The sequence below is a fragment of the Barbatula barbatula genome (genome assembly GCF_947034865.1).
Source record: "Barbatula barbatula genome assembly, chromosome: 3".
Classification (NCBI taxonomy): domain Eukaryota; kingdom Metazoa; phylum Chordata; class Actinopteri; order Cypriniformes; family Nemacheilidae; genus Barbatula; species Barbatula barbatula.
The window spans coordinates 492,744-516,103 of NC_136764.1; the positions used below are offsets into that span (position 1 = coordinate 492,744).

At 38.6% G+C, this 23,360-nt stretch overlaps 2 protein-coding genes across 2 annotated transcripts; one reads left to right on the forward strand and one right to left on the reverse strand.

The window, feature by feature from the left end:
* Window positions 1–4,666: 4,666 nt before the first annotated feature.
* Window positions 4,667–11,245, forward strand: foxl2b (forkhead box L2b). The gene is made up of 3 exons (XM_079451659.1): window positions 4,667–4,792; window positions 9,554–9,840; window positions 9,934–11,245. The coding sequence occupies exon 3, from the start codon at window positions 9,936–9,938 to the stop codon at window positions 10,818–10,820; it is 885 nt and encodes a 294-aa protein (XP_079307785.1). The 5' UTR covers window positions 4,667–4,792; window positions 9,554–9,840; window positions 9,934–9,935; the 3' UTR covers window positions 10,821–11,245.
* Window positions 11,246–15,634: 4,389 nt separating this feature from the next.
* kcnj10b (potassium inwardly rectifying channel subfamily J member 10b) lies at window positions 15,635–20,424 on the reverse strand (the record flags this gene model as incomplete). Its single annotated transcript, XM_079451660.1, has 5 exons — window positions 15,635–17,192; window positions 18,569–18,746; window positions 18,821–18,952; window positions 19,092–19,303; window positions 20,091–20,424. 5 exons carry the CDS (start codon window positions 20,422–20,424, stop codon window positions 16,819–16,821), a joined length of 1,230 nt encoding a protein of 409 aa, XP_079307786.1. The 3' UTR covers window positions 15,635–16,818.
* Window positions 20,425–23,360: the final 2,936 nt, after the last annotated feature.

Genomic DNA, 23,360 nt, shown 5'->3' on the forward strand with positions numbered 1-23,360 from the left:
GGGTTATAAATAGCTCTGTGTGTGATGAAAGAGACGCTGTAAGAATGATAAATACGACAGGAGTGTGTTGTGTCTACTAAAGAACACCATTGAACAACAACAATCTTACCTGATGCTTGTCTCTTATAACAGACACCAATGTGTGATCAAACTTATACTGCTATTATAGTGCTATATATATATATATGTAATTATTTAATCCTTTATTATTTTAGTCTGCATAAACAAATATCTGTGTTATAAGAAAACTGCGAGTTGTCATAATCCAGCAGTATCATGAAAAAATTTCATTTTTATTCCTACTTTAAAAGTCATTTTTGGGGTGAACTAGAAGTATACTTTATGTAGTAAGTGTGCTTTTCCAGTAATCCTTGGGACTAAATTGGCCCTGGTTTTAGATTACAAAGGACTTTTAAGTGAAATTGACACCAAAAGTAAAGTTTTGTTTACTCTAAAGCTCAAATTGTCACTATAATGTATAAACTTGAACACTGTATAATCAAGAGATAGACAAATGAGTACAAAAACTATGTTTTTTTGTTGTTGCTTTTATTACAATTCTTATTAATATAATTGTATTATCATCATTTTAGCCTACTTTCGTTTACATTTACATATATAAAGATGAATATACAAAACATTTGAATACACAAACAATTTGAGATCAAGACACCACTATCTCAAACAATAAACATGTCATTTCCCCGTGAAAAACATCTCCAATCGTGTTAACTTTGATTATTTCAAGAGCCAGCGCTACGTTCAAGCAAACTCTGAATGCTTCTTCTCATATGCTACTTGGAAACTGCGCTCATAGTGGACATGCGACCTATGAACTCAGGTCAGATGGATCAAGCCCGAGCACATCATGATGCTTTCAGTCGTGCAGTGAGATCAGCGCGGAGCTCATTTTATTGACTGGAACGCTGTGAGGTCGGAAGTGGGGTCATCTTAATTAAGATTATTTACATGAAAAGACTATTTAATAATCGAATGATTACTTTGGTATATTACTGTATAGCATTTAATCATTCCATGTGTTTTCTGTTGAACGACATCTTGTGTGTTAGTATAAAGGTAGATTTAAATGAACATTTTGTATTTAGCAGGCCATCATACACTATGGTTAAGCTGTGCTGCAGGATTTGTCCGTGCAAGATGCTGGATTACCATCACAGGTAAATAACATATTATTTATATTCAGGTTTCTTGCCTCTCTCTCTATTCAGTATTTTTATTAGTTTCTTGAGACAGTGATGCTAAAACATCAAAATAAGACAATAACAGCAATATGAACATGAATGAATAAATGATGCTGTGTGATGATACACATCTCTCTGCTGTGATCGACTGTGTGAGACGTCATTAAGCTCTTGATCTAAAGTGACGGAGTTAAAGTTCATTGTTATTTTATTCATTTGTCTGTTTTTCTTTCTCTCAGGTGTCAGTGAAGCCATACATCAGTGCAATGTGGCAGCTGAAGGGCAACAGGTCATTGTACATTTATTTTTAGTGTTTATATATACTGTATATATATCTATATATCTCTGCACTCCATACATCAGTCTCGCACACAGACAGACACGCAAACTTGCACACATACTTGTTTTACTTTGTTTATGTTGTACAAATAACAAATCAGATGTTAAAAAGAATATGTTTTATAATTTTGTGTTTTGTCTGAACATGTACACAATTAATATTTAAGGGAGAATCATGGTGTTGTGTCCGTGTCATGAAATACATTTATATAATGTGTAATATAATACTAACAATAGTAATAATAATGGGGGACTAGAAAAGGGTTCCATAAGGACCTCTGCTGGATCTTTAATGAACCTTTAAGGTTCCCCCACAGTTGCAATCTCCAGGAACCTCAAACGGTTCATTTTTGCACCTTTTCTTCCAACACTTGGATATTTTCCATCAAAAGATTGAGGAAGTACGCATTCTTATTTTCAATTTAAAAGAAGTGTACTAATAGCACACTTGAATAGACGTATTTTTTGTAGAGCCTGAATGATTCTGAAAGCGTCTTTCTCTGTTTCCCGTGTTGAATGTTTGCTTTAGGGCACAATTCTTCACACGTCTCCCGTATGTAACAGAAGCATAAGTGTTTGCGGTTTTGTCGCTGTGAGGGTGCCGCATGGAATTCTGGGTAATTGGCCCTTGTGTGGGGTGCAGACAGGAGGAACTGTCCTCTTCACCATTATCTCGTGTTATCAGTCAAGCGAGACACAACAGAGAAGTCTTCACATGGATTCTGAGGGTCTGGCGGTTCCTCCGCTGTCCGACATGCTTCAGCTGACAATGAGAAAGAGTTTGTGTCTGCGCGAGTGTGTGTGGAAGTGATGAATCACCCGCTCATCTGCAGGTTAGGAGGACTCTTTTTTTCAGGAGAAATATCCGAGACACAGATGAGACTTCCCAAGTTTCCATTTGCTCTCCTTTCATTCCCATTGACGTGAGAAATGGTAACGATATGAAAGAGATCGCACGAGTAGAAGGCAGCTGACTATGTAGGGTGCACGTTGTTGTTTCTGTAGTCTTGTGTTGTTGCCTGGCTCCGTTCTCGTCTGTCACTCATTAGCAAGGGCTTCGTCTTAATCTCTGCATTTGTTTGTTTTGCTTAACACGGGGCAAAGCCGTGTCACGGCCCGACAGACGGAGAGAGAACGTGGAGCAGGGCGACAGGAACCTGCCGCTTCTGCGTCTGGTTAACAACGAAGGTGTTTGTTTTTCTTACCTCTCTTTCCTTCTTTTCTTTCTCTTCCTCTTTCTCTCCAGGAGGGACGTGTGTTGCCGGTGTGCGGCGGGCAGCGCTAGCGCAGGATCCCTGGCCTTTCTTCAAATCAAACCCTTGTTTGTGTTTCCTCTGATTGAGAACACATTGGCTCGGACCGAGACCGCTGGGGTACGTCTCTCCGGGTCGCCCCGAGCCCCTTCCTCTCCTTAGAAACCGGGTCGCGTCGGGGGCCGCCGCGTGACCCCCAATGAGAGGTCCTGCAGGGAAGTAACCTTCCACAGCCTTCAAAAGAGGGTGACGTGTTTGCCACCAGCCGGGCCTGATCCTCAGCGAGCCCCCCGTCACACACGGGCTCCAGTGGTCTTGAGTTACCGGACTACCACCGACACAATGAGAATATGAACGTGACGTGAATCATATCTCTTCCTGCACAGAGAGTGGCATTAATGTGAGATATCATCTTTTGCTATAAACCTCTACCATCTACATTGATTAACAAGCTCACTTTATTTCTCACATTTATATGGATGTTTGGGAGAATACATTGATACTTGAAACTGAGAACTTTCAAAATCAAACTCTGAGAAATGACTTAAAGATGTCGAGTTGAGCTCGCTGTGTGATATACAAACAGTAAGAGTGTAGTACACTACCGCTTGTCTTTAACATATAGATTTGTGTGTGATTGAGTGAAAGTAAAGCATAGAGAGCGAATAAAACATATATAAAGCGATGTGTGTGCCGGAGGGTTTCACTTCCCTCAGGAAGAGAGGAGTGGAATATAAACAGGACACTGAAGTGTGAGTCTTTCACATCATCTACTGCGTCACGCACACACCATAGATCACAGACGAGATCTCTTTAACGTCTCACGGGTGTCGTACATAAAACGAGAAGTAAAACGATATCAAACCGAGATGTTTTCATGCCTCCTAAATGTTCACCTGAGATAAAGACCCCCAACAATCTCAACCGTGTCTTTATCTGGGTGGTCAAATGATCTACTTGTTGTTTGTAAACTATTATCTTATTTGTCTGTTGTTTCTATTTTTTATTTAATAAGAAACATCTGAGACAAAGTGAAGTCTTAAATGAGTCTGAGAACGTCATTAAGTTATAAGCTGGAAGAGAAACGCGTGTTTGCTGAATGTTTTCATTGTGTTATCCTGCAATGTTTACCATATAAAAGAACAATATAGAATAATTCTTACTAAATCCATTGTTCTTTTTTTACTATTTGGTAATAAATGGTGATTTTAATGTACCAAACTCTTTGTCATATGACACAGATGACATTTACATTTAGGCATTTGGCAGATGCTTTTATCCAAAGCGACATACATTGCATGATCCTATACATTTATACACAGGTATCTGCAATCCCCTGAGATCCAACACACAACCTTGCGTTGTTTACACTGAGATACAGGAAAGCTGTATCTGTAGCTAGATGAGAGTCAAACACCTGTTGAAAACAGCTCAAGGCAAAGCAAAGTATAGGAAGCAGCAAAGATGAGGAAGAGGGGTGTGTGTGCGTGCACCAGTGTTTATGTAATTGCTTTGACCATTTCGGAGAGACGACGTACTTCTTCTTAAACACATTTCACATTGTGAGAGAATGAATCTCATGTTTCAACCTCTGTTGTTTCCATAAGTCATAGGCTAGCTACACTGTTCATCAAATGAAATATGAAAATGTGATACATATATATGAAGACTTTGGTTTCAAAATGAGATTCAAAAATCACGTTTTTTTATCGTGCATTTCAATTAATATCAATCAAACTGCAGTTGGTTTGTGTTGCTTTAAGCCATAATAACAAAATAAATGATAAAAAAAAAGATTTTTATTTTTTTTATAAACGGATTTAACAATTTTTTTAACCAAACCCGTAAAGTGACGTCACATGACGGTGTCGGTGACGGTGTGAAGCAGTGAAATGATGTTTATCCGCATATTGCGGTGTGATGTGCCCTTCAAGCGAATCCTCTGATTTGAATGTGTTGTAGAACTAACACCGCGGTTTATTGTCGTCTGTACGGACGGTAAGTGTCAAATGTAAGTTTTACAGGCCACACTTTATCCTGTTAGAAAATGACCTCCAGACGTGTGTTTGATGACTTTGGGGTTGCGGTTTTATCGCGAGAATCGAAAAGTTTGTATTGACACCGCCGGAAAGTACCGAAGACTATTCTGCGTAAATGCAAGCGATTCACAGTCCAGTTTGTCTCATATGGGTCATCCAGTCAGTTTAGTCAATTAGCAATAAATCAATGATATGCATTGCGAGTTTATCTGTTGAAACCGTTTAGCGTTGCCAAGCATCTGCATCCAGAAGAGAAAAGAGTGCATGAATATGATGAAACACATAGAATACAAGGCAACTGTGTCTTGTTGTGACCTCAGTAAAGTGCACTGTAAGGTTCACCTGCTTCCAGCCAGAGGACCAGAGGTGAGACAGAAATAACTCGTTTCCTCAAAAGCGGCTGCGCGCGGCAGATAAACATCAAACCCTGAACTCTGTACCGACTGCGCGAGACTCTCTTCTCACGTCCAGGGTGCGCGCGCACATTTCATTTGTGAGAGATATGTGTTGATAAAAGAGTTCAAGCCTTCCGTCAGTTAATGAGAGTAATAAATGCTATTTAAAGCATAATGCACAGTGGCGGCTGGTGAAAAATATTCTCGGTGGGGCTGTGCCATACTTTTTTGTTTCCGTAACCATCGCAATAAAATTTAACACAAACTGCAGGACAGCAGTGCTCAGTGAAATAGTCAGTAATTATTTAATGCCAATATTAAAAAGTTGAGGCATTCGTACACAAAAACATAAACATCATGATGCACAAACACAAGCCTTTTATTTGCATTTAAACTGAACTTGTAAACAATTGACTATTTCTACATATAAGTAACATCTTTTGGAAAGGCTGTTGGTGCCATTGGTAGTAAATAGGCAACACAATATGCATGCTGTCAGAACAGAGTGGAAAGTGGACAATAACATTAAATTATTATAAAGTTTATAGGAATTCTTACACTGTATAAAGGATGTATAATATAGAAATGGATAAGTGGCTGAACTCAAACCTTTGACTGGAAGAATAGCATAAAGTATTTTATGATCAAACTAAATGTAACTAATTGTTAATGTGCTCCAGAACCAGAACTGCAACAATTAATTGATACAAAACATATATACAGTAATATTAGCAAACACACTATTAACATTTTTTAGAGTACCATATATAACTGAATGATTTTTATGCTAAGGTCAACTATATACAAAGAAACGTGTGTGTGTGTGTGTGAAGCTACGGGAGAAGCCGCGCATATACTGCTTCCCTTTTTCGCTAGCCTGCTGTTTGATTGAGAGGTCAGGTTGATCTGGGCCCAGCTCTTTCACCCGAACTTTCTCCGACAAAGTTCTCCTCTCAAACGGATCTTGGAGGAGAGATTTCACCGAGTTAGGGTTGGGTCTTGGAGGAGTAACGTCCGCGCTCGCCATTGTCGTTTAGTAAAAATGGCGCCCCTAGAGCCCAGTCCTTATTTTATCAGGGCTTGGGGCGATAAAATGATCGCCCTTCTTGGATTCTATTTCAGAAAGCTGATTGGCTAAATTTTATGTCATACATTCATATCTTAAATTAGCAATTGGCTTAACTGCTACATAGACCCGCCTCCTTGGGGCGCTTTCTCTATCGCCCCAGAGCTGATGAAGCGGTCAGACAGGCAGAGGAAAGGTTGCAAATATGATTTTGTATCATATTTTACATGTATTACTGGGTGCATTCCATATTTAAAACACACAAATATTGACATACTGATGTTTTTCTCATTATTATTACTGTTTTTGTTTTAATTGTTTTAATTTTTTTTTGTGGCTTAAGGGGGGCGGCGCCCTAGCGCCCTCTATTGGCCGGCCGCCACTGATAATGCATACAAAATAATAAACGGGGTGTGAAAATAACTCTTCAATTCATTTCCATAACATAAATTCATAATATATGGGTTATTCACAAATGTAGGTTATATTTATATATTTTAGGTGTATTTTATATATAGTGCCGGAGATATACTGTTAAATGAACCCAGAACACTTAACTGTCCATTTATTTCTTCCATTCAACTTTGCATTGTTGCTTCAGGCATGCGACGGTATGAGATTATGGCGATATAATAACCTTTTCACGGTTTCGCGTTATCACGGTATTGCTTTGACAACACTACAATGTGTTATTTCCAAATGTCATGTGTGTCAGGTCAAATAAAGCCTTTAAAATGGTCATATTCTTAAAAATATATATTTTTGTCATATATTTTAGACATAATCATCAAAGATTGAATTACATGATTTAATTATTTATAACTTAGAAAAGGTATCACAGAAAATGTTAAACCTCGGTATACCTTAAAACCAGTATTCGGCTCATGCCCAGTTGCTATTGAATATGGCTTCTTCATTAAGGAAATAAAATGTGTTGTTACTAGTTTGTAGTTGTGGTGTTTAGTGGAAACGTCTATTAAATATATAGTAAACTTCAGATATTGATTGTTGTTATTGACATGTTTTGTAGTTCAGTAGTTCTTGCTCAAGCGGCGCACACTGAAAACACAATACAGAGTCTTTCTGTTGGAATGATTGAATTGTTTATCATTAATATTTAGTAGAGTTGTGTAAGTATATGTTGAGCGTGGAGCTGCGCGGATGTGTCATGTATTATAATCATTTGACAGGAGGGTTGTTAGCAGAAGAGCTTAGAACTTCCCATTCGCTTCCTTTGACTGATAAGAAAGAAAAACACAGTCTCGGCGCTTAAAACAGAAAGCCTGAGCACCTTCAGGAAGAGCTGAGAGCCCCTTTGGGCTTTCTCATTTAAGGCAGAGGTCAATCCTGGGTTTACAAAGTGAGGAAGGCCCTCCACCCTTACATAATGCCCCGTCAGGTCAGCTACTTCAGTCAAGGTCCATTCTTTCTTTTAGTTCACTCGGCAGAGAAACGTTTAGCTTTGTTCTGCGGTGGTTGTTATGAAGACTCATGCATGAAGAGTTTCTGACACTAAGGTTCTTCTTGGAGGGTTCTTTCAACATTTCTCGATTGTTAGAAGTGTGTTCTTTGTTAATGCACCTGTATTATCGCAATATAATCTAAAGGTTGATCTAAAGAGAAGAACTATCTGTGACACGGTCCGTGAAAAGTCTTTTTTTTGTGTGTGAGATTACTACATTAAATGAGTCTACATAATAATTTTGAACATTATGTGAGAATATACCCTTGATATATTTCATATTGCCTGAGACACGTGAGAGAATATTTGATGAATTACATATTCATTAAATGATTTAGTTTATTTGTGTAAAATGTCATTCATTTCAGATCTCATATCTGAGTGTAAAAATGGAAATTGATATTTTATAATTCAATGTTAGATGTAATTTTGTAAGATTCTAGAAACACTTTTAGTAAATGATGTGAACATTTTCGGTCAGTGAGAGATTATAGAATCTCATCAGGTCCTACTGACCCCACGCGCTGCATTCTTGCACTTTGAACCATAAACATCCTTCTTTCAAAGACTTTGACAGGATGTTTGGAGACTTCTGCATGTGCTCTATATCTGTTTTAAATATAAGCCTGCTCGATTAATGTCTCTCGTTGAAGTGCTGTATGTGTTGTGTTGTTTGGGTCGCGAAATTATGCGCCAGACATTGCGCGTAACGACATAATAAATCTCACTCAATGTCAACAAATACACTATATGCGCACATTTCGGCTGCACAGGCCTACGTGTTTTATTCAAGTTACAAAGACTCAATTCTTGCTTGTTCGTTCGCTCTTAAAAGAATGACAGAGATAGTAGTGGTGGTCTTATTTCAATGTTTTACAAAATCTAAAGTGATAAACGGAGCTACACTTCATAGTGCGACTTAAGAAAACAAACAGACAAACAGACACTCGGATATATTGAATGTGTTATGAATGAATTGCTTGCAGTTTACATTCAATAATTGCGCGATGGTTTTCTTTATAATTGCAGCGCGGCGTAAAGAAACCTGCTGACATACAGAGAACACACCTGTTACACCTGTGCAGAGAGAGAGAGAGAGAGAGAGAGAGAGAGAGAGAGAGAGAGAGAGAGAGAGAGAGAGATCTGTATGGGTGGTCAAACGCGTGCTATTTATATGAATAATTAAATGCGGAATTAATGATGGGCTTTGTACGTGACGGTATCAAATATTAAACGGTTTTAAAAATAGACAAATACCCCAAATTATGATTATATTTATGCATAAAATGTCATTTAATAACAACTTTACCTTCACCTTTTAAATTAAATATGAAAAGGGTCCTTCATGGTCAAAAGAAGTCAAAGGTTCTCTTAATTACAATTTATTTACCTTTTCATAGTATGACAAACATTTCACGGTTATAAACATTTAGTCACAACAAAAAACGTTCTGTGGATGTTACACGTGCAACAACCGTAAAAATGTTAAATTATCAATTATAATAATTTATACGGAATGTATCCACATAAATGGATACGGATAAATAAATAAAGATAAACATTTTGTGCTACAACAAAAAAGGTTCTGCGGATGTTACACGTGCAACAACAGAAACATGTTGAATAGTCAATTATGTATTAATACATGTTTACCGAATGTATCCAATAAATGGATGTGAATAAAATAAGGTCACTAAATATGTTTACGAGAAAGGAAAAGTGTCGTTTAATTGCCTTATCCAATAAGACAACAGATAAATAAAAACACTCGTCTTAAAAGCATCATTTGATTTGAAGTGACGAAAGCGGAACACGATGAGAGGGAACATTAGTGAGGTCGTGACGAAAGCAAAGTTTCGCCTTTCACGAGAGGAAAAAAACACGCAGGATCCTCCAGAAGAAGTCTCGAGCTTCAAGAACCCAGAGATCACGAGCCGATCACAGCAAAACTCGAGTGACGGGAGCGAGAGACACAGAGGAGCTCTTATTTTACACACAGACGCACAATATTCACGAATATTATCATCATCATCATCATCATCATATGATGCACGAGCAACAGATCCACAGGACCTAAAACTCAGGTACGAGCACTGCGAGCTTTATCATCCCAGACAAACTTGATTTGTGTTTTCCTTTCATTGTTTTGATGTTTTGCGCTTGTTATGTTTTTGAAGTGATGGCATCTTACCATAGCTTAGATGATGACGCAATGGCTCTGATGGTCCACGACACCAACGCGGTGAAGAAAGAAGAATTAGCCAAAGATGACTCGGTCCAAGAGCAAAATCCCGAGAAAGTGGACCCGTCCCAGAAGCCGCCGTACTCGTACGTGGCTTTGATCGCCATGGCCATCCGAGAGAGTTCGGAGAAGAGACTGACGCTGTCCGGTATTTACCAGTACATCATCACCAAATTCCCCTTCTACGAGAAGAACAAGAAAGGCTGGCAAAACAGCATTCGACACAACCTGAGCCTGAACGAATGCTTCATCAAAGTTCCCCGGGAGGGCGGCGGGGAGCGCAAGGGGAACTATTGGACACTGGACCCGGCCTGCGAGGACATGTTCGAGAAAGGGAACTACCGGCGCCGGAGGCGCATGAAGCGTCCGTTCAGACCGTCGGTGGCTCACTTCCAACCGGGCAAGTCTCTCTTCGGCGGGGACGGATACGGCAGCTACATCTCGGCTCCCAAGTACATCCAGTCGGGCTTCATGAACAACAGCTGGCCGCTCGCGCAGCCGCCGCCGCCGATGTCTTACGCCTCGTGCCAGATGGGAAACGGCAACCTGAGTCCCATAAAAGGACTGTCCGCGCCGTCGTACAACCCGTACAGCCGAATGCAAGCCATGGGTCTGCCGAACATGATGAACTCGTATAACGGAATGGCTCACCATCAGCACCAGGCGCAGCAGCTGAGCGCGTCTCCGGCTGCGCCCTCGCCGGTACCGTCCAACAGCGCGGCGGGTCTGCAGTTCACCTGCTCCCGTCAGCCCAGCGAGCTGTACTCGTACTGGGACCACGAGGCCAAAAACTCCACGTTACACTCTCGGATTGACATCTGAAGCGACTTGGGAACTGCGTTTCTGGGGATGTAAACGGAGCGCGCGTGAACTTTTTTCTCGTCTTGTCGGTGGGCTTCTGTTTTTGTTTTACGCGGCCCAGGTAAACAGGGTAAATGTTGTTGCTGAACCACAAACTTTGCGAGGTTTAAACAAAAAAGTGTTAATATACAGACGAGCGATTTGAAGTATTACTAAAATGTCTTGGACTGCATCGAATCTCTTTTTGATCATTAGTTCATTGTTTGAGTTTTTAGCAGAGAATGTACCTCCGCACGCGCATGCTGTCTTCATACAGTATTTGATAAAAGAGGACAGTAATAAACACGAGTTTCATCAGCAAGATTGTCGAGGACCACTATAACGTTTGGATTGTCAGACCAGCACTTATTTCTATTGTTTGTTTTTAATAAACTGCTTTGAAACTGAAAGATGTCTATATATGAGCGATCACTTCATTAGATGAGAAAGAATTTATAGAATTGAAATATTTCACGTCTAAACAGAGATTACGGCTAAATTAAAAAAGGAATAACGCCTAGATAGCCGACTTATTCCTGATAATGGCAGAAGAAATTCTTAAAGTTGTTATAAAATGTCAATGCTGATAATATTATTAAATTATATTTATTAAACTGTGTAGTTTAGTTCGGTTTAAATTAACAGACGTCAATGAAGCTCTTCAGTTTACTTCCAAATGTTTTCTAGTTCACTTCAGTTTTGAAGGCCTCATCGAAAACAAGTCTTGGAAATGATTCTTTAACACTTTAATAAGTCAAATATAGGTCAATTTTCTTTTTGAATCCCGTCTGTTAAACCACATCTTTTTGTGGGGGATTTCAATGATTCGTTAAAATACTCAAAGACTTGAGTAAAGAACACGTTTTTCTCTTTATTGTAAATAGTCTCCCGGAGGCATTTCGGTAGTTTTTCTATTCGTTTTCAAATTTTTCGTTCTGTTCGTGTATATTCGTTTAATTTCAATTGAAATTTTTTCGTTTATATAAAAAGTCAAAATGTTAAAAGTTAGGCTGCATTTTAACAGTACGGTGAAGCACAATTGTATTTAAAGAAAAGAGTAAAGATAACGGACGATCAAATGTTATTGTGCGCTGATGAAACAAATACAATCACACGTAAATAAATATATTTAATATTAAAAGTGCGTTACCGAGTAGAGCTGTTATTACAGAAGTCAGTCTGACATCATTGAATGTCTCGATCGAGTTGTGATTTACTGAAGATGTCACCTGAATGTTTCCTAATATTTCATGAATCAAAACATTCAAATCTAATATCGCGGAAGAGCAAGATTTCAGCCTAAAAACAGCCGACTTTATAGTGCATTCATCTCAAAATGACTACATGTTAAAAATATTGCTTTTAATGTTGATGTAACATTATCCATTATGATTTTGCGGACATGCAAAATAACAGCAAGTATAACGCAATTATAATTATTATGCAAATATAAAAAAACTGCAGAAAAAATAAGTTTTTTGTTCGGTTGTTACGAGCAAAAAAGACGCAATAAAATATTGACACAAATGACTAAAATAAACAATTTGTGATTAACACAATGGAGTTTGATTGAAACGTGTCGTAGATCGCACCGATGATTTCATTCATTTAAATCATTTTTCCTGTACTAATAATTACAGTGTGATTTAATTCATATGCTTTCTCAAAAGTGTCATCGTTTGGTCTTTACTCGTGTGACTCATTGTGTGTCAGTGCACCTGGTGTTTGTATATTTCACAGTGAATTAAAGGAATACAACTCAAAATCAATATTTATCAAACAGTCCGGAATGCTGCGGAATTGTACAATTCCGGGAATTGTGATGGCAACTAAATACGGCTGAAATCACACACGTGTTCTAGAGTTATGCATGTCAACCCTGTTAAAGAAATGAAATCAATCATTCTTGCGTTATTACAACATTACACACGTCGATAGACATTATTTCACACCTTCTGGTGTTATTCTAAAAGTCTTTACTAAATTACCGAAACCCCATTTAGACGAATGTAAAGTGCGTTTATCATTATTTAGAAAATGTGTTCAAAATGTAATGGCATTACACATTTGACCACTAGATGGCGATGAAGGTGTGTGTTGGGTTCAATAGTTCTTACCTTTTGAAATATTGAATAATATATATTATATTTTCTGTAAGAGAATTACCAGAACATATTGCTTTCTTTTACGGACATTTGCGTTAATGCTAAAATGCAGTTTAATGCAGTGCAAAATGTAAAATACAGGTAAAACAAATGTAAAATGACTATGGATAATTCCTTCATATTAATACAGTATATTGTGCCCTATTATTACAGATTGTTTTAGTGTTGCTCAGAAGATAGTTTATTGACAGTTAGTGACTGATAATCTGGGCAAAAACTAAATCTCAGATGCTGTGGTTGATTTGACATGTGTTTTAGTTTTGATATATTATTTAAAAAATGAAATGATTGTCATCATAAATATAGATTTGTCTGGCGGTGTAGTGAAAAAGAAGGAAATGTTGCTGTTCTTCATCTTTATTGTTCAGCTTTTACACTTCGGTGTGTTTTCATCGTGCAAGCTGCTTAAACTATAAAGTCATTGAATGGATCTACAAACACTTAAAAGTACATTTAACATTGAGTTTATATACCAAGAGATTCTTTGTTTTCTGAGGTCAGTAAAGCGTACTTTATCTTTAATGGATTTCAGACATGAAGCAAGTGATAAGAATGGTAATTATGTTTCTTTATAAAATCATATCAAAGACGGCACAGTTTTCCAAACACATACTGATGATTTGCATGAGTTTGTGTTGTGAACACGCATGATCTGCAGACGTCTCTGAACTCAGATGAAGTCTCAGTGGAATATGTTTCCTGAAAGACGTATTAATGTGTGTGACAGCATCTGAAACGGATGAGAATCGAATTTAAATCACAGAGGTCATTTGATTAATTTTGAGAAGGTATGAAACTTGTTTTCTTTAAGATATTTATTATTAATGACAGTAATAAACTGTCGGAGTAGATGCACAAACAGTACTTTATGATCCACACATGTCTGCACCTATTGACCTGTCAGACAGAGAGAAAACACTGATTGATGTCCGTCAGTAAAAGCACCTTGTTATGATTCACAGTCAATGTTATTATTACATGTTAAAGGTTCAGTAATGCATATCAAAAATGTTCCGTACGATACAGTCATACAGTCATAAGGTGTTTGGAGGCACATTGATATCACACACAATAATCATCAATATCTTCATTCATAAACCATACAAACAGTGACCCCTGAAGATTTGAAATGGAACTTGTCGGTGTCATATTGTGCTATATTTCTGTATTTCAGCTGTTTTGTTATCTAATGATATTCTGGTTGTTAAGTCTTCCGGTACTGTTGGGGGTCACAGTATGTGTATATATACACAAGGACAGAGCATAATGTACAAAACTAAAGTGCTTTTAGATCATCGAGTCCTAAAGAGCTGATAATTCAACATTACAGTAACAGATAGACATCATTCAACTCCAGATGATGTCATTGTGCTTTACCACAGCGGTTCTCAACATGTCACACTATTTTAGCACAGAGTCGTCATCTGGCATTTGACATTGTGCTTGCTTATATATCTAAATACATATATTGTCCTAATTAAGCTGTTTATTGTGCATTTGGGTCACTAAAGCATACACTGAACTGAAGCGTACACTATCTGTGGTATCACTTTATTTTACAGTCCTGTTTCCCATCGACTGTGTACTTACTATAGTAAATATTATAACTGGGTAACAACTAGGTACTAGTTGCACGGTGCACGGACTGTAAAATAAAGTACAACCCTTGGTAACACTTTAGATTATACAATTAAACAGCGTAACTGATTGTAACAGTAATACACCTCTACAGTACATCTCTCTAGAAAAAGGGGAACAATATGACGAGTTTGGGGAATGAAGAAAAAATGTATATGTATACTGTAAATGTATAAAAATCTATACTGTATTTTTAAAACTAAGGGGTGACCAGCAGGGTGCTATACAACAATCTTAGCATGATCATACACTACATTTATGATATTATATAGTGCTGTATTGTATACAGCAGACATGAAATAAGGCGGAATGATGTGTTCAGTTTTGCAACAACACGAATGAAGCACAAAGACTGTCTGTGAAATGTTAATTTCACGGCGCTTTGACTTTGGGATTCATTTTAATTGGATTGGTTTAGGATTGTTTGTCATGAATAATTACTTTTAAATTTGCGTTATTATGAATTATCTTTAGAGTTTTTATGTGTAAAATGTACAAAATCAATGTTGATCCTTTTAGACGATAATCAAGAAGTTCAAGAGCAGTTTGATTTTGATGTTTACATGGCATACAGTTCCCTCATAAATATTTTCTTACCGATTTAATCCCCAAACTTTGCATATTCTTCCCCTTTACCTACAGATATGTAGCGTAGAGGGACATTATTGTTACCTTCGTACCCCAATTACTGTTACCGTACGGCGTAAGCGTTACCCACTTTTTTGGAAGTATAGAGAGGGCCAGTCTGGTCTCAGAAAAGTCCCACTGAAGCAGAGCCGATCCTAGACGTCTGGGGGCCCTAAGCAAACCTCTGTTGGGGCCCTTGTCATTGTAAAATTTACATTTCAAAATGTAAACTAGGAGAAATAAAAATGTAATGAATTCTTTGCCTGAAGTAACGCTTGGTTCTGGAACCATCTAGCTGTCTTAAAAAAATAATGCATGAATGCGGTGTGTTTTTACTAACCAAGTGAGTGATTAACAAAAACAAAACAAGATAAATATAGTTTACTCAAGAAAACAAAGCATTAAGGAAAATACATATATATTCTCTAAGTATTCTCTAAATGTGATGACATATGATCATGGGCAAACATTCAGTTGATTGCATTATAGCTGACACCCGCATGAACACTGTACAGCTGGTTTTGTGACTGTAAGTCATTCCCTTTAAACGCTATTGAAGTTAGAAACCTGTATATTAATCAGTAGCATGTGTCACTTTGGAGACGGTCCCTAAAGTCAGACTATCCAACGTCCAACATCAAACTAACTTTATGCCAATGGATAAATACAGAATTAGTAAATCTCTACTTGCATAATTTGGCAAAACTAAATAAGACTTTGAAAAAGTACAAAAACACAAAGCCTTGTTATTTTGCTTCGCGTTGTTGGTATAAACAGTTATCTGATTGTAATGCTGCCAAGAGAACTATAGTTATCTTCTGGAATTTTGTCTGTAGAAGAAAAATGAAATGAATGTGTAACAGTGGGGTTCCTTTTCTTTTTTGCTAAGGTAAAAATAATAATTGTCAAGTTAGAAATGTGTATATTAACGTATAGTAACTTTAGAGACGCTCCCTAAATCCAGACGTCCAACCAATTTAAATAGTGAGTTTGTAAATCTGAACTTGCATCATTTGGCAAAACTAATAAAAGACTTTGAAATAGTACAAAAACAAGTGCTGCCTTTTTTCCGCTAGAGACGGATAGCTCTGTTATATAGCAATGGCCATATGTAAAAATGTATCATCATCACATCACGCGCATGTCATCACCTGCCATGCAATACACGATGTACGAGACCGAGTAGGCTGTCAAAGTAATTAAATAAATGAAGAATTAATATGAAGCATTAATCCACAAGGTATAAAAATCTTGTAACTTGTTTACATTATAGTGTTTTTGATTCTGTACTCAAGGGGGCCCCCTGGTGGTGCAACCATGAGTAGTCTGCATTTAGGGAGGACCGGCTCTGCACTGAAGTCTAAAGTATACTACTAAAATATCTTGACGTTAATCAAATATACTTTAGATATACGCATTATACTAGACCTATTTTTTGTAGTTGATGCATTTTAAAATGCATTTATTTGATGCCGTGTTCAAGGTCCAGTCTATAATCAGAGTTCTGAAGTGAAATATCTGTTGAGAAGCGCCGGACAGGATTATCAGTTTTAGACGTTACTGACTCTCACACTATGATCTTTGTCTGTCTGTTTCTCATCAGCTCTGTATCTTTGCTCCAGTCTCATCTTCTCCGGGTCGGTTCCATCGGCGTCTCCGTGGTTACCATCAGGACTGTTCGACGGGGCCTGACTGAAGGAAGGCGGGGTCTTGGTTTTTACCACTTTGTCGAAGTATGCGAGGTCCGCCATGTATTTTCCAGTGGGAGAGAGAGAGACGACGGGCTGGAACTCGTAACCCCAGATGATCTCGTCGGGCAGGTAAGAGGTTCTCACCTGACAGGTGGCTGACGTGGGTTCTATCGTCGAACTCATCATAACCAGCAGCTCAAAGTCCACCCGATCCGAATCTATCCAGCCTCCATCTGACAGACAGAAAGACAGAAAGAGACGTGTATGTAGTCACTATCATGTGACGAGAAATGTTCAGCAGAATAAAGATAAATGAATCAATATTGGTTACCCAAACAAACTTGTTAATTCAACTTCAACACAAATGCGTTGCATCATGCATCACGTGAGCGGATGGAAAAATAGCAAAACTGCATTTTTGCACATCTGATAAATAATCTATCTGTCTCTTACGATGAACGTCTGATATTGACATACAGGGGACCTTTGTTCAATGTAAAACCTGTACTTTATCAGATTACTTTCAGTTTTCATGGAAGTTAATCCAACTCTTTCAACTGAGACTCTATGAAATAAATGGAGATTAATGATTTGAATGCAGTAGATAAGCAACCATTACATCAATGTTAATTGCCTTAAATCTGTGCTTGGGTTCTTGACGTTTGTCTTTTTGGTCGTGTATTAAGAAAGACATGAGATGCTTTTACCAAAGTTGGGGTTGTTATCATGGCAATGGTCTGGCTGTAATACAATGTAGTAGTTCTCAAAGTAGTGAGAGAACATAAACAAAACCATCACACTGACATCAACACTCATCATTCAAACCTCAACAATGCTGACGATCATTAAAATCATTCGGATAAACAGATCAAGCGCAATGCATGCTGGGAGTCATTAATGAGTTTTGTACTATGATGTTACCCAGCATGCATTGCAGAATGACGCTTTCCTTTGTTGATTGTCACCATTGTTTCATATGCAGATTCTAGATGTGTTTGTGTGTTGAAGTACTTCAGCAGTTTGTGAATATGTTCATTCCTAAAATAATTCACAGTTTGTCCTCTTAAACCTCAAACTATAGATCCACAGAGCTGACACATTAATAACACAAACCCAATTATCAAAAATGATCCAAACAACTTCACAATGTATTCATTACCATTCAGAAATCATCATGAACTGTGTATTTTAACACACAGTTATGGCTGAAGGAAACCTCATTTAACATTAAAATAGAAGAGCTCACAATAATGGTGATTTTTGGAAGGATCGAAAGTGATACTGATTCAATGCACAAGTCATACATTATTAAACATTGATTTAATCGCTTATCTCACTAAATGTATTTCCAAGTGTGAACTGAAACTAGTCTGATAAACTGGAAATTTCAACCAGTTTTACTTTGTATAGAGTTCCACTGGATGCCAACATCCGACAGTCAGTCACAATTTTCACATCTGGCCCATAAAGGGACGTCTTTTCAACGTTTTTAATATTTTGGATGGGACCCGGGAATAAGTCCAATTCCGAACAGTTGCGAGCACGAGAATGCTCAAGACCAAGACCATTAAAATATGAGTCCCACACAGACGGAGGATGTATAGTGTACCTTTGGCTGCCCAGACTCTCAGAGGACTCTCCTCATCTATGATGTGATAGAACGTGAGCGGAACGATGAGGAACGGACTTTCACTCGCTGTGTCCACAATGAAAGTCACGTTCTTCTGATCCAAACCCACTGATTCTCCTTCCTTAGGAACACATGGCTGTAAAAGTTTCCCAGTCACCTGAAAAATAAAAAGATGCCGTCTATGAAGGGTGCTTCACTTGAAAGGTTACAGCTCAGTTCTCGAGTAGTTACCTGACAGCCCAGCAGCAGACTCTTGCGCATGTTTGCCACTCTGATCATGAGACACGGCAGGCCGTCGTGATGGGTTATCACAGCGTGCTGACTGAAGCGAATGGTCTCGCCGCGCTTCTTAGGCCGAGCCACCTGAGAGACAGACACTTTAACATTCTCGAACGGTACGGCCTTCATACGGAACGAATATAACCGCACAGACGAGGTTAGGATGGGATTCTATCACACTGTTTGAAAGGTAATTCTGTGGCAGTGGTCTGTTTTGAAGCACCTTGGCGAGGAAGGTTCCCGTGATGAAGATCTCCATGACGGTGGTGATGAGGAGCTGAACGATGAGCAGGACTATAGCAGACGGACATTCTTCAGTGATGCAGCGGTAACCGTAACCGATGGTGGTCTGCGTCTCCAGCGAGAAGAGGAACGCACCTGTGATCGTCTGCATCTGCATCACACACACGCTGTGATTGGCTGGAGGGTCAAAATCTACGGGACACAAAACACACACAACGTTCAAATAACATTCGTTGAGCAACAGAGCCGGCAGTCAAGACTGTTTTTCTTTTGAAGGTTTGTGTATTCTGTTTTAGACTAAGAGGATGTTGAATTAAATGTTGAATTATAATACCCAAAAAGTAGTTGTAGTTTTTTATAACATCTGATGTAATGAAGTGATTTTAAAGAGCAAAAATGTTACATGTTCAGCGATATAAAGAGTTTGTATGATATTCTGTCGACATTTCATCTCAAGGGGTGTTAAACCAAATCATTGTCACAAGATGAATATCTGAAGTTTAATGAATGGTGTGGTCAGTGTTGGGTAAGTTACTCTGAAAAAGTACTGAATTTCTAGTTACTAATGACATATTCAATAGTGTGATTACATTACTGTACAAATGACTCTCTCCAAAACTTATTTGAGTTCTTATTACTAATGACTTTCTATATCCTACATCAATTGATTTAAGGATCGAGATGAAAAGGCTGATTAAATTCATTAATTATAGATAACTACATCAATTATTCTTATTGACTGACCAAAGTATATCAATGTTTAAAGTAAGACTTATAATTTTGATGTCATTTCCACTATTGAATATACAGTATTTAATTCACCTACATCAGAATTAACCGTAATTAAATTAATAAGAGTAATCCCTTACTTTACTTTTTCAAGGGGAAAGTACTTAAATGACAGCGACTAATTACTTTTCAAAACTGTTGGTGGCTCATAACATTTGATCTGGTAAATAAAATTCTGTCTCTCACATACCCAGCAGGTCTCCGTGCACCCATGCCAGCACGTACCACAGCAGGCCGAAGGTGAACCACGTCCCCACGAACGTGGCGCTGAACATTATCAGTTTGTATCTCCACTGCATGTCCACAAAGGTGGTCCAGGGGTCCCGCAGGTACAGAGCTCCAAAACCACTGGCATGCTCAATGTGGACGTTACTCCGCCCATCTTTGGATAACACCCGCCTCTGACGCTTCAGATGACTCATGAGTCCCGTCCCTGCCAGCAGTGGCTTTAAGACATCCCTCTGGGAGTGGCTTACTTTCTGATGGGCGGGGCCATGTGAAGAATGGGGTGTGGCCGATGTCATCTGAGGAAGGTACATACATGTGTCACTGTCACTGATGTGTCACTGTCACTGTATTTACACTTTAGTGTCTTGAAGAATGTTGATCATCAAACGACACAGAACTCCATTGACTTCCATTGTATGTAACACAAAACCACCGAGACATTTCACAAATTATCTTCTTTTGTGTTTCGTTGAAGAATAACTCAAATTACAGGGGGATTAAATGAACGACAGAATTTTGACTTTTGTCTAAACTCTTTACATTTCTCTTAAACATGTAAAATAACAGCAAATCTGGATGATAGTTGAGGATTAGATTGTTGTTGCGAAAACACATGACTTGTCATGTTTGTTTTTTTCTTTAAATTCCATAGCAAATTCAATAGCTTTATTTGCCAGATGTGGTTTGAAATGTGTGTGGTAAAATGCACTGTAAGTATTGTTGCTTTAATGGACTGGTTCATCGGGACGGATGCCAGAACGAACTTGTTTTACGGTGGTAGTGTAGATCAGATTACTTCACTAGCTCTGAAAGATTTTTAAGCAGGAATGTGACTGACACATGAGAAGCATTAAATGAGATGTTTCACATTTTCTATCAAGTCTACCTTCTCCAGCTTTCACAATGTTCAGAAACAGAGAAGTGAACATAGTGTTACATAGTGAAATATTAAAGTCCCAGTGAAATTAAAAATTACAATTCCTATTTTGTATGAAATATCGCAGCGTTTATAGCTTACCAATGTGGGTCATTCTCTTTTTAAAATGAATGTGCCCTCAAAATCGGGAAATGCACTTTTTTTATTTGGCAGACACTTTTTATCCAAGTAGGAGAGCATATAAACATTTTGTCAACACGCTAAAGTTGCAAGGACGAACAAAAATAAAGACCATCTTAAAAACTGCCATGACTACAAACGTCTTATCAACAAAGAGGTGAAAGCAGAATTTCATACGCGAATGCATTCCGGTCCCTGACGGTCGGTTCGCAGGGGTTTCCCGCTCGGTCTGTTCGCGATTTTTGTTCTAGAGGATTCAACAGGAGATTGGTGTGAGAATTCCATGCTGGGAGCAACTACAGGAGTCAAGCGTTTCAAAGATGATGCCGTAGTAACTATTGGACAGGTGGGTCATTTTATGATTGGATGTTGATGGGTTGTGATTATGTTGCTTACGTAGTTTGTGGACCTTTATAGACTTGGTGGGTGTAATAGTTGAGGATCCGAGCTGAACGGTAAGGTGATGTTCATTTGATGGGTAGACCGGTATTACCAGGAGTTCTGTCTAGGAGAGGTTGAGTTGTAGGTGATGCCCTTTCATCCAAGAAGAGATGTCCAGAAGGCAGACAGAGACACGGACAGAGATGGTGGGGTCATCTGGCTGACAAGAGAAATAAAGCTGCGTATCATCTGCATAAAAATTTTATGAGAACCCATGTGCCTTAATAATTGGACCCGGGGAGGTGGTATATATAGAAAAGAGGAGTGGAGCAAGAACAGATCCCTGAGGTACTCCAGTTGTCAGCTGGTGAGATCTGGATGTCTCTTCTCTCCAGGATACCTTAAAGGATCTCCCTGTGAGATAAGAGTCAAACCAGTTGAGTGCAGTTCCAGAGATGCCCAGTTTGGATAGAGTGGACAGCTGGATCTGGTGGTTCACAGAGTCAAATGCAGCAGAGAGATCAAGCAGAATACGCATTTAGCCCTTGCCTGCCGTAGGATGTTGACGACAGATAGAAGAGCAGTCCTTAGCCTGTCTCTAGTGTTCACACATCTCAGATGACGTAAACTAGACGACTTGGGCAGAAGCGTCCTTCGGGAGGCATTATGTCTCGTCTGGAACACACCGTCTATCAAATCGCAGTGAAACAACAAGCCACGCCCACTGTTTTTTCTCATTCTAAATACCATTTCACTGGGAAATGCGTCAGAATATGGAAGTCGGGACCATCGTAACTTATGGTGCAAGGGGACTTGAAATGAATGTAACTTTTCAGATTGAATGAACGAGTCGGTTCTGCTCAAGTTCACATTCTGTCATCAAGGCGTTCTGTTTGTCTTTAATTTAAACGCTGTATTAAAAGTATTATCCCTTCAAACATATTTACATTTATGCATTTATGCAACCTCTTTGAAAAAGCACACTTATACTGTATGTAGTTTCCTAAAATCAACTGATCATCATGTGATAGAATTACTGCAGGTCTTTCACATTAACAGAGCTCTGTTCTTGTAAAGTGTAAAATGACTATAGTAATGATAATTCCTGCAATAACAGTTACTGTAGGTGTTTATACAACTGTTATAACCACTAATGTCTTTATTCTGGATGATTCAATTGGGTCACATTCATTTATAATGATAAATAATCTGAAAACTGTTGATAGTTTGGTAAAGTGTTTAAGGGATAAGACAGGTACACAGTCTACAGTCTAGTTAAGGTACTCTCTCTCTCCACTCGTCTCATTCTCTTGGGTACAAAGAAACACATTGTGTAAGGTAGTGATGACCAGAACGACAAAAAAGACCACTGACAAACATATCTTTGTGTGTGTGTGTGTGTGTGTGTGTGTGTCACAATATGAGCTCATTAGTATTCCAAAGGGCATAATAATCCCCCCCTTAGAAATAGTTTTTCAAGCTCTCTCTCTCTCTCTCTCTCTCTCTCTCTCTCTCTCTATCTCTCTCTCTCTCACACACACACACACACACACACACACACACACACACACACAAACACTGAGGTAACGTAAGTTAAAATGTTCCATCGATGTGTGCAGGTGCAGGTGTGCATTGCACCTGTTCAGACTTTTAAACATAAACTCATGTAAACAGTGATGTTGAACTTGTCTTTGAGGTTTGTGTGTTTGTCATGTTGAGTGACTCACCTCGCTGTGACCCGTCTGCTGGATGAGGGTTTTGATGAAATCCTAACCGAATGGAAGCACCGAGTTT